A 17,072-nucleotide genomic window follows, 5' to 3' on the forward strand; every position below is an offset into this window, starting at 1 on the left:
GACTGCTGATGATCCCATATAGAAGAAGATAGAATTTGAACATGTGATCAGTTTTACAGACTACAAATCTCTCTATAAGGAAACTAGAAAGATGTGTTTTAGAGTTCATTATATGGTTGGCGATCAAAGATTAAAAAGCTCAAATGCTCAAACCAGAAGTATACAACAAATGGATTTTTATTGACTGTTTTGGATAAATGGATTAATTTAAAAAAACCACATATTACAAACTGGTGCAGTACCATAAAATTAGTTTTTGCATGTGGAGGCGCCATTTTCAGCCTGCACAGCTCCTGCAGCGCTGGAGCCCGTTCTCGTTGCAGGCCGTGCACTTGAGGGCCTTGAAGGAGTCCGTAAAGCAGTTCCGGAGCACGGACATCTTGCTCCCATGGCACGCTGAGCACGGCAGGAAACCAAAGCCCCCGCAAGAGAAGCACTCCTGAGGAAGCTGCACTCTCTGCTCAAAGAAGGAAAGAAAGACAAACATGTTACCTCATCAACCACTGTTGGGATTTTAGCTGACTAGAGATTAGAAAAGTACAAGGCCGTGCCTAATTCAGAGTCCTGCACTTGCAAGATAGTGTGTCCTTAGGCCTAGCTAGAGTATGATAACAAATAGTGAAAGAGACATGAGAAAAGAAAAATGTAACCCCTGAAGAATAGAGAAGAGCTAGTGTTGTGGTGTAGCCAATGGACGGTGTAAATTACAGAATATTCATGAGCTTTTTACTTGCTGTATAAGTGTGTGATGCTCTCTTCAGTAAACGGAACTTGCTGATGACTTAAATTGAGCCCCAAGTTTTCCCTGCACCAGACAAATGGCTCATCCCCGACAAACAGACCATTCTGCAGCAAACCACCATAGGTCTAGGACAATGAGGACTCCAGGCCAGCTGAAAATTCACATCCTGGTTTCCATTTTGGGCAAGGCCCACTCCCCCATCCCATGGCAAACCACCATGGAAGAGCAGTTAGTCTGCCTTTTCCTTTTGCCAAATCCACATGCAATGTCAGAGAGGCTCGTTGCAGGTTCATTTGTTACTTAATACCTCCCTAGCCATTTACACTTGCCAAATCAGCAAGCTAAAGGATACCTTGCATGCATTACTTGGATGGTGTTTAGGTCTAGATTAAATCTAGGAAGTATTGAGATGATTGAATCCAAACTCCAGGCAGTTTATGCTGATGTTATGTTTTCTGTGCTCTACATTAAGATATATATTATGACTTTCAGCATTTGCATGCTCGTGCTGAACATATTATACCTATTACAGTTAAAGGTGATGATATCAAAAAGCCATTCATAGCTTCTGACAAGTGGTACCCAAGGAAATAAGTGGGGTACTCAAATTTATGGGTGTAGAATGCTGAAGCTTTAAGAGTAAAGAAGAAAGATCATCAATAAGAGTAAAGAAGAAAGATCATCAATGTCCAACAGTTATACCCAGAGAAAATTGCTTCAAGGAAGACTTGAGGCCTCTCAATTGTCCCAATTCCCAAGCAAAACAATAAATTTACTCTATTTTTTTATTGGATTGAACACAGCGGTGCATAGAAGAAAGATTTCAAAGACTCTTTTGTGTTCCACTTGCTGAAAATTTGGCTAGTTCATTTAACAATTTTTTTAAAGTTCAAATCAGAGAAAGGAAAGGTATGCCACTTTGGGTACTTACCACCACATCTTTTAGCATTGCACTGCTGAGTAAGGACTTTGCAGGTTTGTTCACAAATAAAGAACAAAATTCCATACAATTCCTGCTACTGTCAGTCTGAGGAATTATGTACCACTACAAATTAGTGACAAATTATTACCAGAGTACAGTAAAATACTCACAGAAAATGTAGTACCTGGAGGACCATCAAGAAAAATTAAAATATTTCTGCAAATCCATTGATAATAGCATTCACCTATTGAAAACTCAGATGAACATGCAAACAAGGCACTTTTTTCTTTTTGTTCTGTAGCTCATAAACTTGCTGTTCTTCTTCACAAGGCAAACAGCTCCTATTACTATCAGCTCTTCCAGGGACAACAATTGGAAATATTTAATGTAAAATTAACATTCTTTTTATCTTAGGTGTGCTCCCATCTTATGTAATTTTTGGTGAATGCTTACTTTATAGAACATTATTGCAAATAATCTCAACATTTTAAGAGAATAATATTTTTAATCTTTACATTCAATATTGCTTGTTGGGCTTGTAAATATACAGAAACCTTTAGATGTAGTTAAGAGAACTAACAAAAGTTAAAAAACAAAGCAAAATTGCTTTAGCTCAGTTTCTGAGCAATGGCCACTTCCTCCTTGAACAGATGGAGGAACTTTGTGGAACCACTTTTGGCATCTCCAGCAATGAAGAAAACAAGCTGCCCCTTGCAATTGAAGTAAACCCATTTTTGAGGAAAAAAATAAATGAGAGGGAAAAAACCCCAAACCAACCAAACACACCCAAAAAAACCACAGTGGTTGTATTCAGTGAAAAGTTATCAGTTTCCCGTAGTCTGACATTGTTTGTCCTATATATGTTCTTTTTTGACCCAAGATTAGGACACACATTTAGCTTGAGAATAACATTTTAGGGCCTCCACCCCAAAACAGGGTGTAAAAAAGAGTAAAACAAAAAAAGCATTTTGGTTCATCAGTTTATTGTAGAAGAAAAGGAAACAGTAAAAAAGAAAAGCAAAAGATATAGGCAATATACATTTACTATTTGTAATCAAGTGATTACAAATAGTAAATATATATTGCCTATATTTTTTTTGCAGAAATACAATTACCTCAATTTTGGTTAAGAGATCCTGCAGTTCCCCAGATTCATTCATTAGTAAAATTTTCTCAGCACCCTGTTAGGAAAAGAAGACGAAAAATGTCAGGCATTTTACCATGCAAAAACCAGAGATGATTAGAAGATTTGGACTTGCAACTTTAAACAGGCTGAGGACAAATTTGACTCACATTAATTATATTGCAATTAGGTCAACCTTAGTAAAGCTAGAAGGAGAGGAGAATTTAATCACAGGTCTGATAGTAATAATGCCTAAAGTTCATTAGCAATGTGACATATCACATTGCCTTTTCTGTAAAAGGTGACACAGCTTGCAAATTCTGACTGTCTTCCCCTTATTTTACAGGCTATGTTTCCTGACAGAATAAAAAATATTTCTAGTTATTATGTCAAAAATTTACAATTTTGTAAATATACAACACATCAGAGAATGCAGCAAAATGAGAAGAGGAGATTGTATTTCAAATATTCTAGCAGCTGAGCATTGAATGAAGACATAATGTGCCTAATGTATAACAAAAGGAAAAAAGGACTAATGAAAAAACTCTAACAAAATTAAAGTCAGACACAACAGTATGTAATAATAATTTAGTCTGACTGCATTAGGCCTCTTAGGGTTTCTGCGTCCTGAGCCAAAGCTCTATTGTAGTGTTGGGGATTTTTTCCTCTTGAAAGTAAATGCCAAGAAATCTGCAGACAAAATGGATGAATAAAATGCAAAATATGGAAATCTTGTTCCCTTCTCTTCTAATTAGATCACCACATTTGAATGTCTATACTTCACTTAGGGAACGAATTTCATTGAATATTAAATATTGTGAAATACTTGCAGACACTTTTAACCAGAAACCAACGAAAGTTGAGGAAACTGAGGAACAGTTTCAGGCCTTACTTGCTGCCAGGGCAATTGGCCACATCTTCACCCATGGCAAGTTCGTGCCATTGTGCTGCCCCAGTTTGCTGGTCCCTGCATTTCCAAATTGTTAAATTTGGTCTTTGAGTTTGCTTCCAGCCTTAACTAGAAGGTGTGTTGGGACACTGACACAGGGCTGAGGTGCAGTGGGATGCTGGCACACATCTCAGATGTGCCATTAGTTTGAGCTGCCTGTGGTTAGCCTCAGCTCCTCACCAGCACCTCTCCAACTTCTGGGAGGTACAGGAAGCTGCTCATGAGCACAGGGAATATTTGTGTGACTCTATGCACCTCCAAGTGTCCAGCCATTCACAGAAACTCGCTGGGGACTACTGAGCCTACAAGTGTGTGGCCCAAAAGCCAACTAAAGGCAATCAAACTTTTCAAAGCTCTTTTTATGACACCCTACTAAGGTTATTTTCCCTATAGAAAGTCTTTTTGCTTAGGTTTGTGAAAAAAACAGCAGCCCTTTTGACTCTGTGTTTGATGATTTTAGTTAAAAAGGAAAATGTTAATATTTTAGTGGATGTGGAAAGCCACATTTTCAGTGGACACTACTTTTAAAGTGTAGTAAGAGAGATATTTTTTCAAAGAGAGATATTTTTTTAAAAGTATCAGACAAGGTAATTAGTTGTAGTTGATTAGTCACAGAAGATGACAGGGGACTGATGAGCCAGCCTTATTGTGTTGACTCTTCTAATGAAATCCATTACAGATCATGGGCAGTGAGTGCACCAGCTCCAACACGCGCCTATGGGGCTGTCTGTGTCCCCAGCAGGGCAGGTTTAGCAGTCTGCTGGCCCCTTTCATGCTTGTCCTCTCATCTCTGCTTTCACACAGAGGAGCAGGCAACGGGAGCATTTGGCACAACGTGGCCAAGGCAGCCCATGCAGTATTAGCTTGAGGTTTGAATGCACTGCAGCAGCTTAAGACGAAGCTTGTGCTGCTCTTCTGAAGTAGAGTCATTAAGGATTTGTAACTTTATTGATGATGGCATTGCAGCACCTCAAATTCCTTAAGCTGGACAAGCCTCAATTTGCCCCCTTTAGGCAAGGCTCTCCTCTCTGTTGCCACAGGGAAAAGCATTTCTGTGACTTCTGCCCTAGGTTTCTGTGATGTTGTACAATGCTAATTGGCTTTTACAACACAGTAATTAAAAGTTTGACAGGTTTCCCATTATAGATTTATATTTTAAAGTATTTATATTTCTGATGACATTCAGTCAGTCAGCTGTGTTCCTTACAAAGTAGAAAGCTATGGTTTTTAAACTAAAACCCAAACATCAGAATGACTGTCAATGTTTTTAAGTGCCACTCTGTCTTCTCTGATTAATGGCTGCCCCAAGTGAAATATAAGTAAAAGTCTGTAGAGATTAACCTTCCCTCTGGATCTTGAGTCTTAACACACAGAATCCATAATTAATATAGATCCATAATTAATAGAGTAATTAACACAGCTCTTAAGACCAATAGGTGCTTTTTGACCAGAAAGTGATGCCTCTCTTTTTCTTCCTAGGTTGTGTTCAGTCCACAATTACTCAGAAAGGCATGTGAAGTCTTAAATAGTCTGTCTCACCAGAGAGTAACATAAGGAGTATGAGGGACAATGGGCATAATCTTCAGTGAAAAGTGAATTTCAGGTTTTTTTACCCAAATTTTTAAATTTCAAAGCAGAAGCCCATGAATCCTTTATCTACTAATATTGCTGAATCTCTCTTTGCTGAATTTTGCTGGAGCAGTCCAGGGGTCATAGCCAGATATTCCATTGGCAAGGAAACGCCACAATCTTGGCTAAATCACTCAGCATATTTTCCAGATCCTTTTAATTATTAAAATTATTTTCCTAATTTTTCCTTGAGAACATCCAGAAATTAACATCATATTTCAAATATTAAATTTCCATTAACTGTAGAACTAGGACAAGGTCCACTAAGTTTTCTACTGCCCCAACTCTGTCTGGTCAATAAACCTGTCTGTTGCCACCTATCTTGGATATAAACCATTACCATCTCCACGATGTAATTCCTCATCAAGGAACAAACACAGATTTATGGCTCTGCATTTGGCTTTACTAGAATACCTGCAGCTTTTGGGAAGCAGCCTCTCTTCCACATCATTCCTTACATACTGAGAAAAATTAGCGAGGCCCCGCACCATCCCTCTTGTGGACACATTTGCAGTGCAGATAAATTGCATGCCCAGTTTCCTATTTTGCTAAGCACTTAAGCCTCTTGTTAAGGCAGCAAAAATGCCCTCACACACTTCACCATCTCTGGCCCACATTGTTCACTGGGATGTTCCAGTGAAGGAGGAGCTGGGCTCTGAGTGCCCCATCTTTGCCACAGCTCATGCTCCCTTCTGCTCACACCTCTCACAGCCAGGGCCCCTGGCAGCAGGGACACAGGGCTACAAATAACTGACTGGAAATCTGCCCACAATCTTAGAAAATTGACACTGCAATACAGTACCAGCACCAGAAAGCCCAGATTTGGTATGCAAAGAATGGGAAAGGTTGAGGTGTAAAAATGCGATGGAACCCTGCATTTCCTGACATGTCAAACTGCAAAATGGAGGGAACAAGTCAGATAATGCTAGGTGACTGAATGTAATAATTAAATTAGAGTTTTACTGTCACAGAGCCACTTATAGCCTCTCATGAAGTGAATACCACAACAATGTATTCAAAAAACCCAAAGAACAACTAAATATATATGGCCAGTGGAAACCAGCTAAAAGGAAACTGTAAATTCCTGTTTCACAAAAAAACATTTTACACACATATTTTCTAAAAGTCAGTTACAAAAACAGTCTCATTGTTCTTTGGAAAGGATTATAACCAGTGTGTCAAATAAAATAATTTTACTATAAATCTAATGCTGTTTTGGATTCATTCTAGCTGGGAAAACTAAACAAGAGATATTTTCTTCAGAAAAAACAGTCATAAATTCACATATCTGAAAAAAAATCAAGGTTCCCTTGTATAGCTGGAATTAAATCATATATTTCAAGTGAAAAAAAAGACATGTATTTTTAAAATATTATATGCTGAGTTAAGATATTTACAAAAATTACTTATTTGTCTGTTTTATTTGCATCCCTTTACCAAGAGTATATGAGTTTATAAGAGCAAATAAATGCTCCATTTTTTTTTCTCTGTGGCTTTCTCTTTTTTGGAAGCAATTTTTTATTCTGCATTGGTATCCCAGCAGATGGCATAATTCCATTTCAGATGGAGACAACTTCAGGTGAAAAGAAGGGATTAGATCAGCCAGTAAAGAGCATGCAGCAGAAAGAAACAGCAATTTCCTGACAGACTGATATTTAGACTGTGTGTGTCAAGAAATACAATGGTTCAATCCTGAAAAAAAAGAGAAGATTAAAAGCCCTGCTGTACTGCAGCATGCAGTACTCTCTTTGACAGGGGCTAAATATGATTTTTTTTTTATTGCTTCTGCCCAAGTCATGGATTTGTTTCATTGTCCCTGTGCAGGCAATGATAAATTCCACAGCACTGTGAATATTTATCCCCACAACCTGCAATGCTCAAACAACTTTGTCCGTGCTTCTGAATAGCTTGGGTACAATATTCTCTATCAGATGTACATATGCTGGGTTTTGGTGCTTTTGTTACTTTTATCTCATTAAGAATAATCTTTCACCTTTCAAAACTGTTCATATTTTATTTCAGGGTTGGGGTTTTTTTCTTTTTATGACTCATTGAAAGCTGCATAGCTCAATATAGATTCTCCTTTGTACTGCTCCATGCAAACCCCTTCAGGGAGGGATTTCTCAGAAAACAAATATTCAAAATGAAAAAAGAAAGAAAGAAGAGAGAGAGAAAAAAAGGAAAATAGTGCATGATTTATTTACTGACACACCAGGTTTTGGGATTTCTGTGTTTCATTTGCATATCAGAAGTTAATTGTTATAAAAAGCATTATAGAAATATCGCTGTTACCAATGAGACCAAATTCTGTAATTAGTTCTCGATTGCATTTGAATGAAACCCAAGCCTGGCACAGGTTCCAGCCAACACACAGCCCCTGGGGTCAGGGTGCACTGTCTGCTGAAGGTGAATTGACAGAGCTGGGGGGGAATAGTTCATTGCCAGACCTTCTCAACACACATTCCTCCTTATTTCTCTAAATGGAGGAATTTCAGATTCTCCTGTGAAGACATATAAGACTGCCATAAAATAGCGGGTCTTGCCACATTTACCAAACAGAATGAGGGCACCCAGGTCCCTCCAGGCTGTCCAAGTGACAGGCTTGTCCTGGGGCTCTCCTTCCCCAGCACAGCAGCCGCAGTTATATGTTCAATAGCATATTGAACATATATATAATATGTTCAATATTAATATTGAACATATTAATATTTGACTGCCCGAGTCAGTGCCCTGCTCACACTGAACTTGGCCTCCTCATGGCGCCAAAGCGCATCTCCCCCCAGCTAAAGCACCCGGAGTGGGGCTGCAGCAAGCAGCAGTGCCCCCCACGATGATAATCAGTGGGGAGCATGGGGGGCACGGGCCTTGTGCAGGAGGAGTGGGGAGGCACACACTGCCATGAGCTCCCTGAGAGCAGAGGGGCTGTCTCATGCATTGCTCCCTGCCTGCAAAGCTGCTTGCCCACAAATAATGTCACTCTTACATGGAATAACTCTAATTAACCCATTAAAGATTTTTTTCCAGCTAACTTCAGTGCACATCAGGTTAAGGGGAAAAAAAAAAAAAAAAAGGAAAATAAGCAGGAAAACACACCCCATATCTGGGGGTTTTCCTGGTTTTTAGCAGCCCAATGCTTTTAGCTTTCTTGTGCTAAACAATGTAAATGTAGTTTCCTTGCTGCAATAAATGTGTCTAGATCAGAGCACTAAATTATTTCATTTTTCTTTACCTATAGAAGGTAGATTTGTCTGTTCCATAGTAAGCTATCTTCTTAATTCACTTGCCTTCTTTTCTACACCTCTCTAAATAATCTCATACAGTACTTAGAGAGTTTTAATGAGATTTTATTGGGTTTTACACTGCCGCTCCTCTTTTAGAAAACAAGTTTTTCACAATCTTTGAAAATAAACAAACAAAACATCCCCCAACTGGTAGTGACTTATTGGGCCATCCATCACACCAAAATGACTGTATCCAGGCATTTCCTCCAGTTAAGCAAATAATTTATTTAATCAGTTTCAGTATCTTATCTGAATTCTTTTGACAAATTGGTCATATGTGGACTGAGATTTTCTTGGAGTCAATCAGAACTCAGTACTTACACTTTAACATAATAATTAGATGAACAAATCTCCATGTGAATCCTGTTGAATTTTAAACTGCTCTTGAATGTAGCACATTCACTCATGACTGGCTGGAGAACTCTCCAAATCTCCAAATCAGAGTTTTGATAAAAGTATATTCTACAATGAAGTAAATATCACTGTGTGCTAATATTCTGCACACAGGTGGTTTTACAGCTGCTCTAGTGGTCTGGCAAGGCCTTTGACTGCAAATGCACTTGTTATAATGCTCAGGGAAGCCTAATCCGTGCAGAACACATGGAAATCTTGGAAGGGATGGGGGAAAAGAGGAGAAAGTGTTCATACAGCCCCAATATTTATTATCCCTGATTGTTGGTTACACCGCATTTTGTTACTTAAATATTTTGTGAAAATGACAGCTCTAAGTGATGCAAACACAGTAACCTCACTGTGCTTAAATATAGTTTGCCTTCACAAATCACAGCCTCACAGTTGGTGCTAATTGCTAGCTTTTCACCACTCAAGAGAAATACCTTCTCTGAGTTTAAAAACTGTTTTCTTTGTGCCACTTTCCAGAATCTTTCTATTTTGATTTTTTTTCTGTTTATGAGAAATGCATTTCAAATATACAGGTTCAATGAAAAGGTGATTTCAAATGTCAGCAGGCTTCTAGACCTAGAACACTACTGTACAAATTGGGATTTTCCATTTGGAGTTTATGTCTTACAGTAGGACAGTGTTGGACTCCTCTCTCTTCTACAGCTAGACTTTTAAAAAATTATTAATCAATTTTGTATCTAAAATATGTTCAGTTGATTACAGATCCTAATACAGACTACATAATCTAAAATTCAATGTATATTTAAAGTCTGACACTCCAAAGTGTTAGTCTCTTATTCAACACAGGTATTAATAAATGACAGGTTTATGCTATGTGTACCCATCTTCCTGAGTCAATCATACATACAGTTTCTCATAAGGAAAAAAAATCAATTTCTCTAGATTTTCATGGTTTCAACTACAAAATAATATATTTTTTAAGAAGCAGATGATATCTTAGATGTGTTATTGCCTTTTACTCCCTGGTTATCTTTTGCATCTTCAGATCAAACTTATCAGTGAGGATCTGTGCAATGCTATTACAAGTGGATTTCTGTCTTAACTTGCTACCATCACTGCAGCATCGTAGGCAATTTTCTAAAAATCCTCCTTCTCATTCATCAAGATTTTCATCTGCTCCTCCCAACTGTAGAATAAAATACAGGTTCATGCTTTACTTACCCCAAGATAATGGCCATCAATAAACACAACAGGGAGTGAGGGAACCACACAGACACTTCTGCATCTTTCATCTAGCTCTTTTCCATAATCACTGTTCAGAGCAATGTTTTTTTCTTCAAACTTAACTCTGTGATTTTGAAATATCTTTCTAACCAGTTCGCATCTTTCAAAAGTGGTTCTCACCACACGAAGACTGGTAGTATAAATTACTATGCGGCCAAACTCTGGGACTGCTGAGACCTGGAAAAAAAAATAGTTCCCATTACATTAAGCAAAGGGTTAATATCTTCCAAGTATTGAGTAATTTTATTTAAAATATTATTTTAAAAAGGCCAGCATATTAAAAACACAATCCAACTTTCAACTTTTATTCAAACATGAGGATGGAAAAGGAAGAAGGAAGTTCTTGAAAATAGCAATATAAGGCAATTTAAGTTCTTAAAGTAAAGTGCAACTTGACTTTTTTGGGAAGTCTTAGGGATGTTAAGTCAACATATATTTTCAAGAAACAGATATATTTCAGATCCTGATGGACTTCCAAATGGGAATAAATTGACCCTGTTCTGCTGACATCTGATTCTGTTAATACAGTCACTTGTGTTTGCACAGAGTTTGATAGTACCCAGGCTAACACTAAACTTGCTAGTTTAGATGTTTTTGGCAGTCTGCTTCAAGACAAGAGCCTAACCTAAGCTTTAGAAAGTCCATGACCAAAGATTACCTTAGAGTACTTTAGGTCTCCATGCTGAACTAGATTATGACTGCAGAAGGTACAGATGAATCTCTAATTTTTAATGTAGTTCCTCAACAAATTACTCTAACATCCAAACAACAGTAAAACACTATATTTTTTGTGTATTAAATGTCCAATCAAAAACCCACTGCAGCTAGCTGGGAAAAAGTTTCACACCACAATTCATATTTTACTTTTTACCCTACTTTTCAATATGTAACAGTTTATGCTGTTTCTTTCCTTTCTAGGATGAAAACAATTAGATAGTGTAAATACTACAGGGATTAATTTCCCCAAGAGAGTGTGATAGATTTTCAAGGAGCCTGAAAATCCTTCTTCTAAATAAAGATATTATGTTCAAATATGTAACAAATATTCCAGTTTTTTAAAAGGGTGCTAATGCATTCCCAAGCTTTCCAAATTATCCATTGTATTCAGCAAATTATATTTAATTATTTAATCAGTATTCTAGGAGCCAAAACACAAGTTAGAAAACAGAAAGCAAGGATACCTCTACTACACTGTAGCACTGTATGGAAAATGAACCTTGATGTGTGACTAGATAATTTCTAACCTATCTCATTAATTAACTATAAAAACATAGCTGTTACATTGGGCAGATGTTATTGCAGATTTTGCCATATAACCAGTTATGATTTAACTTGCTACTTAAGTACCAAAAAAAAAAAATCCTTGAAAAAGTATATTCTGCTTAGAGAGGTGTTTACAAGGTTCTTCATATAGTAAAGAGTTCTCAGGAAAAATATTTGCATTTCACAGATCTCTTACAGAACACTGGAGGTGTTATTGCCCACATATGTGGCCATGGCTTTCATCTCCCATTCAGGAAAGGAACAATGTTGTGATAGGTCAATATTTTTTCTCTTAGAATGGATGTCAGAAATTCAGTTTTAAGAATAAGTTTTATAAAAATGGGCTACTTTTCTGCAGCCCATTTTTAGGTTGAAAATCTGTTGCACTGCTAATGCAGTATGACTCTCCTCCAGCATCGTTCACAGATTCCAAGCGAGAGAATTAGCTCGTTGTCTCCATAAAAGACAACTACTCTACATAAATACTGCAAAATATTTTAGTAACCACACATGGGTTGCTTGAAGGAAGAGGAGTTTCTTGTTTTCATAAGCAACCAAAAGAAGTTCTTAAATAGAAACTTTCACATATTCCTCCTTTCTTCCTCTTTGGAGTGACAATACATTTTGAAGTGCGAAACCATTCAACAGGAGAGAAGCTCTTGTTCCTCCATCGCTCTAATCTCTAATGCTGCTTGTTCCCAGACACCAGAGGCTGGCAGCATGGCTACAGACAGTCATTATCTGGTGAAGCATCAGGACTGTGGTGTCCCTACAGCATACAAATAAGCAGCTGAAGAGATGGAAAAATGGAAAGTTGTAAAGTGATCCGGAAAGATATCAAGTGGAAGGGGTGTACAATGAGTCACTTTTATGTTTATTCCTTTCTTTTTTCCTAATGTGACAGTGAAGAAATACCATTGTTTGCCCTGCAAAGAAGTATCAAGAACATTGATCAAACAATTGTTCAGGGAAATTTTCATAGAACTCTTGTTTTCTGTGCTACAAATGTACACAACTTGTCCTTGCAAGGACTTTTGCCATGGAAAGATATCCTTCTTGCCAGCTGTCTGAAAACCACATTGGTAATGAACAACAGGGGGGTTATAATCTATATTAATTCTTGTTTTTCTAATCAATATAGAGGCTGAAAACTGTCATATTTAATTACCAGAATACACTCTTGAAGTAAACCAGTAAACCCTGTGCTTTTCCTTCCTAGGTTGGAGCTGTGGCAAAACCATAAATAACAAGCAATGTAAACAAATGAAAAGAAAGACACTTTTGAAAATGAAGTTTTACAATATTGCTTTGCAAATTTGAAATTCAAATCACCTCATGTAACTCACAAATGCACATAAAACTCTAGGTGAAATTAAACAGAAGGCTATTCTCTGGTTAATGGGTATGACAAAACTTTAATATAGCTGTGGAAGTTGAACAGATTAATATATCAAAAGATTTGGAGGAATTTATATTAACCTCTTATTTGCACTTCTTGTAGGTGGAATTCTCATTGAAGCAAGAAGCTTATGATCCTTAAGCTTTCTATATATTTTTCATGTATTTGTAGCTTTTCAAATAGCTAATGCATGGCTGTAGCTCCAGTACTTTTCCTACCCTTTTCCCCCTAGATATTAGAACAATAAGCTAACGTTGTAATACATTCCTGAAATACTGTTTAGTCTTATTGTCAGGAAGATGGCCTACAAGAAGAACATTTTGCTTTCCAAGCAGAATCTGAGACATCATAACAAGAAGTGGGGCAAAGAAGTCCTTGGACCAACTCCAAGGGGTTGACCCAGGGTTGGGTTACTGGGGCAACTGAATAATCGGCATATCCATTAGATATCCTAATTAATCAACCTTGTAAAAATTGTAGAAATCCAGCCAGGTGTGCCCATCACCACTGGGACACCTGGAGGCTTCCAAATAAAGGTCTGCTTTTTACTTTACTAATATGCTAATATTGTTGCAAGGCTTTTTTCTCTTTTGATTATAAGCAACACTTATGGATACCATTTGACCTAAGGTGGCAAACACTGTGTCATATTCAGGGAAACCCTGTGCACATGGGCCAGGGTTATGCTTCAGAGAAAGTGCCTGCATGGAAAGATTGCCAAGGAAGAAATTTAAGTTTTCAGGAGGAAATAAAGTTGCTTTAGTAGTAGTCCTCTACATCATTTACAACTCTTAGTTTAGCAGCCCAATGTTACCATCTCCTCAATAGTCTAAGGGCACATTCTGCTTTACTGCCTCAGCCCGAAGAGCTTGCAGTTTCCTTGGGAGAATCAAGCAGCCAGAGACAGCAGCAGCATTTCCTGCATCACTTCACAGCAGAGCTGCCACTTCCAGCCTAAGAAACAGCTGCCCTTTTCTTCTGTCTAGAGAGAAGAAGTAATTGCTTCAACAGTTCAATCCTGTTCATGATTGAACATGAAAAATCCACAATGTCACTTACTTTGTTCCTGACTCAGTCTTTTCCCAGACTTCTTTACCAGGTCAGTCAGGGCTTTTGCAAATCATAGAACCATAGCATCATTGAATGGTTTGGGTTGTAAGGGACTTTAAGGATCCCCTGCTTCCAACAGCTCTGCCAGGAGCAGGCACACCTCCCACTAGAGCAGTTTGTTCAAAGCCCTGTCCGGATGTATAACTGGGGGAAACCTATCCCTCTGCCATCCCTCTGGCACCCATCTGACATGGTTGACTCAATATAATCCTAACTGGGAAAATCTTGAGGTATGTCATCCATGAGGCTAAATCTGTGAGCTCATTATCAAATGGCACCACGAAAGAAAGGAAGAAATTCATTATGAAAAAGAGAAGGCTTAATAGAGCAAGCAGATGAGGAACAAAATGAACGGATTTTGAGGACTGGAAAAGGGCTGAAAATACAGAACGGAAACCACATGATAAACCAAAACCTAAAATGTCAGGACACTGAGAGAGCAAGAGTAGTAGACACTAAATGTAGAAATAAAAATATTAAAAATATGACCCAAAAAAAAGGCAATAAAACAAACAAAGTAAATGATAACAAAGTTGCAAAACAAAGTAAATGATAAAACTGAGATCCTGAACCTTTTTTAAAGGTCACTGAAATCCTGAACCTTTTTTAAAAGAAATCCCAGTAGTCAATGTAACTGGACAACAAATACATTACAGAATATGTGAATCTTCAAGTTGTTTGAAAATTTTGGAGTGCTCCTTATAAAAATGGTTTGTGTTAATAGGGCTTCAGAAATATGAAATATTTCAGAATCATACTCCTAAAACTTGTCTTTGAGAATTTACCTTTTTCCTATAAAGTTGCCTCAGCAATAATAACAGACTTCTCAGTAGCTTTGAAAAAACAGTACAATAGTCAGGTGTTTCCATGGTGCTTCTGAAAGCCAAATAAATACCATTAATCTCATTAATATTTTGGGGTTCAGACTTTCCCCATTATATCTGATCCCTGATTTGGGGGTTCAGCTGCAACTGAAGCAGCAGGAGATGTGTCCATGTTTTTCTGTTGGTCTCACAGTTACCTTGGCCAGTCCTGCCAGTCTGAGCAGATATTTCTCTTCTCTTTATGAGTGGAATTTATTAAACTAACAATTGAATAACAATACCAAATTAATTCTTCAGCATATTTGCAATGACTCACTCTCTAAATACTGCAGATTTTGTTTAATATATTTTACAGCATTTTTGTCTGTTTGGTGACTTTGGGTGGCTTTTTATCTTTGGACCAAAACCCTTAACATGGATATTTTTGCAGCATGACTAATAGCTATTAGTGGTCCAAGCCAAGGCTTTTCTGCTTGCAGTGTAAGAACCACTGTATCCCTAGGGGCATAAAGTGATTGCTCCTAGAACAGTGGTGAAATTTGCTTTTTGAAAACCTTTGTATATGACCATGTCTGTAAACAACTAAAGAGGCAAGTCCATCAGTGAGAAGAATACTGTACTCGTGATGTTAGCCTCATTTTTATTTGGTTGCAAATGAAAGCCATGAGAACAACACTACCCAAGTAATCATTCCATTTTTTTTAATCCTCTCTCTACAAAGAAAATATAAATGTGTTTTAACCCCATCGGTTGAAAAGAATAGCTACATACATAGATCATTAATTTCAATAGAAGCATCACCCACAAATTTACATTTGATTCTTTTAAAAAACAAAATAATAAATGAAAAAAAAATTATAGTACTTTGTACTCAATACAAGTTGAAATGCTTTATCATATATGACATTTTTAAAGGTTTTTACTATGTTCAGGTATAACTCAACATGTTATTTATGCAGTACTGAATTGCTTGTGTGACCTAAATCAAGGGCTGATATACCCTTCTCTGTCTCACAATATCATCTTTCAACATCTCAGAGAGTTCTGCTGAATTATGCACCCCTTGGCTCTGTAATTAGATACTATCAGACTGGCAGAAGGATCTGCTTCACTAAGTAGGCTGAGGCAGGAATCTAGAGCACATTACAAACCCTGTGCCAGAGATGCTTCAGTGAGTAAATGCAACACTCATGAGCCAACAAAAATGTTGAGCAGAAGAAAACTAGTTATACATAAATATACACACATGCATATTTTGTATGTATGGTTGCATATCTAAAAACTTTGAATTAAGCTGCTTACTTCATAATTGGCATTACATCATTTATAGCTTGAATTTGTATCAATAACAGAGTGTCAAGAAGAATTGTGATTCAACAATAAACTGATCACAATCTGGTTTGAACTTTCTGGTTTTATTTTACACTCAGAAAAAGAAGGGAAGAAAATGAGCTATGAGTTTCTTGTTGAAGAAGTTCTGCAGGAAAAAAGCACCAAAATTTAAGCATTTAATTTCTGCAATATTTAAAAGCTTTTACTAGCTTTTGCAGTTTAAAAGACTTCTAAAATATATACTAAAAGTAGTTAGTAGTTATTCTGAAAGATAATTTGAAAGTCAAAAGCTATGAGCAAAATGTTTCAGTTTTTTTCTACATGATAATCTGTGAGAACATACATGTTTTCAAAAATGTACAGCATTTTATGAAAAACATACTTTTCATCAAGTCATTGCTTATATGAAAACATGCAATATTTGAATGAGATAGCTGAAGATTGAAGGTCTACGTTCAAGCAAAAACCACAATATTTGCCATCATAACCACACAGAACAATGCTAATGGCGTTGTGAATCTGCCCATTCTGTTTGTTGGTTTCCTAGTTCAAATTAAAGTTTTAATGCCATTTTTTCTGGAAAAATTGATTTGCTGGTCAGACGACCTCTTCCAACACACAGACTTCATCTGCCAAAGTAAAATGTTTTTCTTTGGCAAGATCTGTTTGCACATCCTGAAGCTGTTGCAAGCAGTCCCCAGCCAAGGTGTGAATTCTTCATATGAAACCACACTCCCTTCCACTTCACGGTTTGCAGTCCAACCCTTTATGGGCTCTCACACAGCAAAGCAGAGTGCACATGTAAATTTGAATCTACACTATCTCTTAAGTACTTTAATGCTTTAAGACTG

General features: G+C 37.3%; 1 protein-coding gene across 2 annotated transcripts in view; it reads right to left on the bottom strand.

The window, feature by feature from the left end:
• Window positions 1-222: 222 nt before the first annotated feature.
• GRXCR1 (glutaredoxin and cysteine rich domain containing 1) overlaps window positions 223-17,072 on the bottom strand; it is a 39,255-nt gene continuing 22,405 nt past the window's right edge. Inside the window, exons 2-4 of one of the 2 annotated variants that reach the window (XM_058024616.1) lie at window positions 10,231-10,470; window positions 2,780-2,845; window positions 223-457 (exon numbers count right to left, since the gene is read on the bottom strand). In XM_058024616.1, the coding sequence (XP_057880599.1) occupies window positions 278-457; window positions 2,780-2,845; window positions 10,231-10,470 (486 nt within the window). In that variant the 3' untranslated portion in view covers window positions 223-277. The remainder of the gene's footprint in view (window positions 458-2,779; window positions 2,846-10,230; window positions 10,471-17,072) is intronic. The other variant, XM_058024617.1, reaches the window with a different exon arrangement.

Source organism: Melospiza georgiana, chromosome 5 (genome assembly GCF_028018845.1).
Source record: "Melospiza georgiana isolate bMelGeo1 chromosome 5, bMelGeo1.pri, whole genome shotgun sequence".
In the NCBI taxonomy this organism is placed as follows: domain Eukaryota; kingdom Metazoa; phylum Chordata; class Aves; order Passeriformes; family Passerellidae; genus Melospiza; species Melospiza georgiana.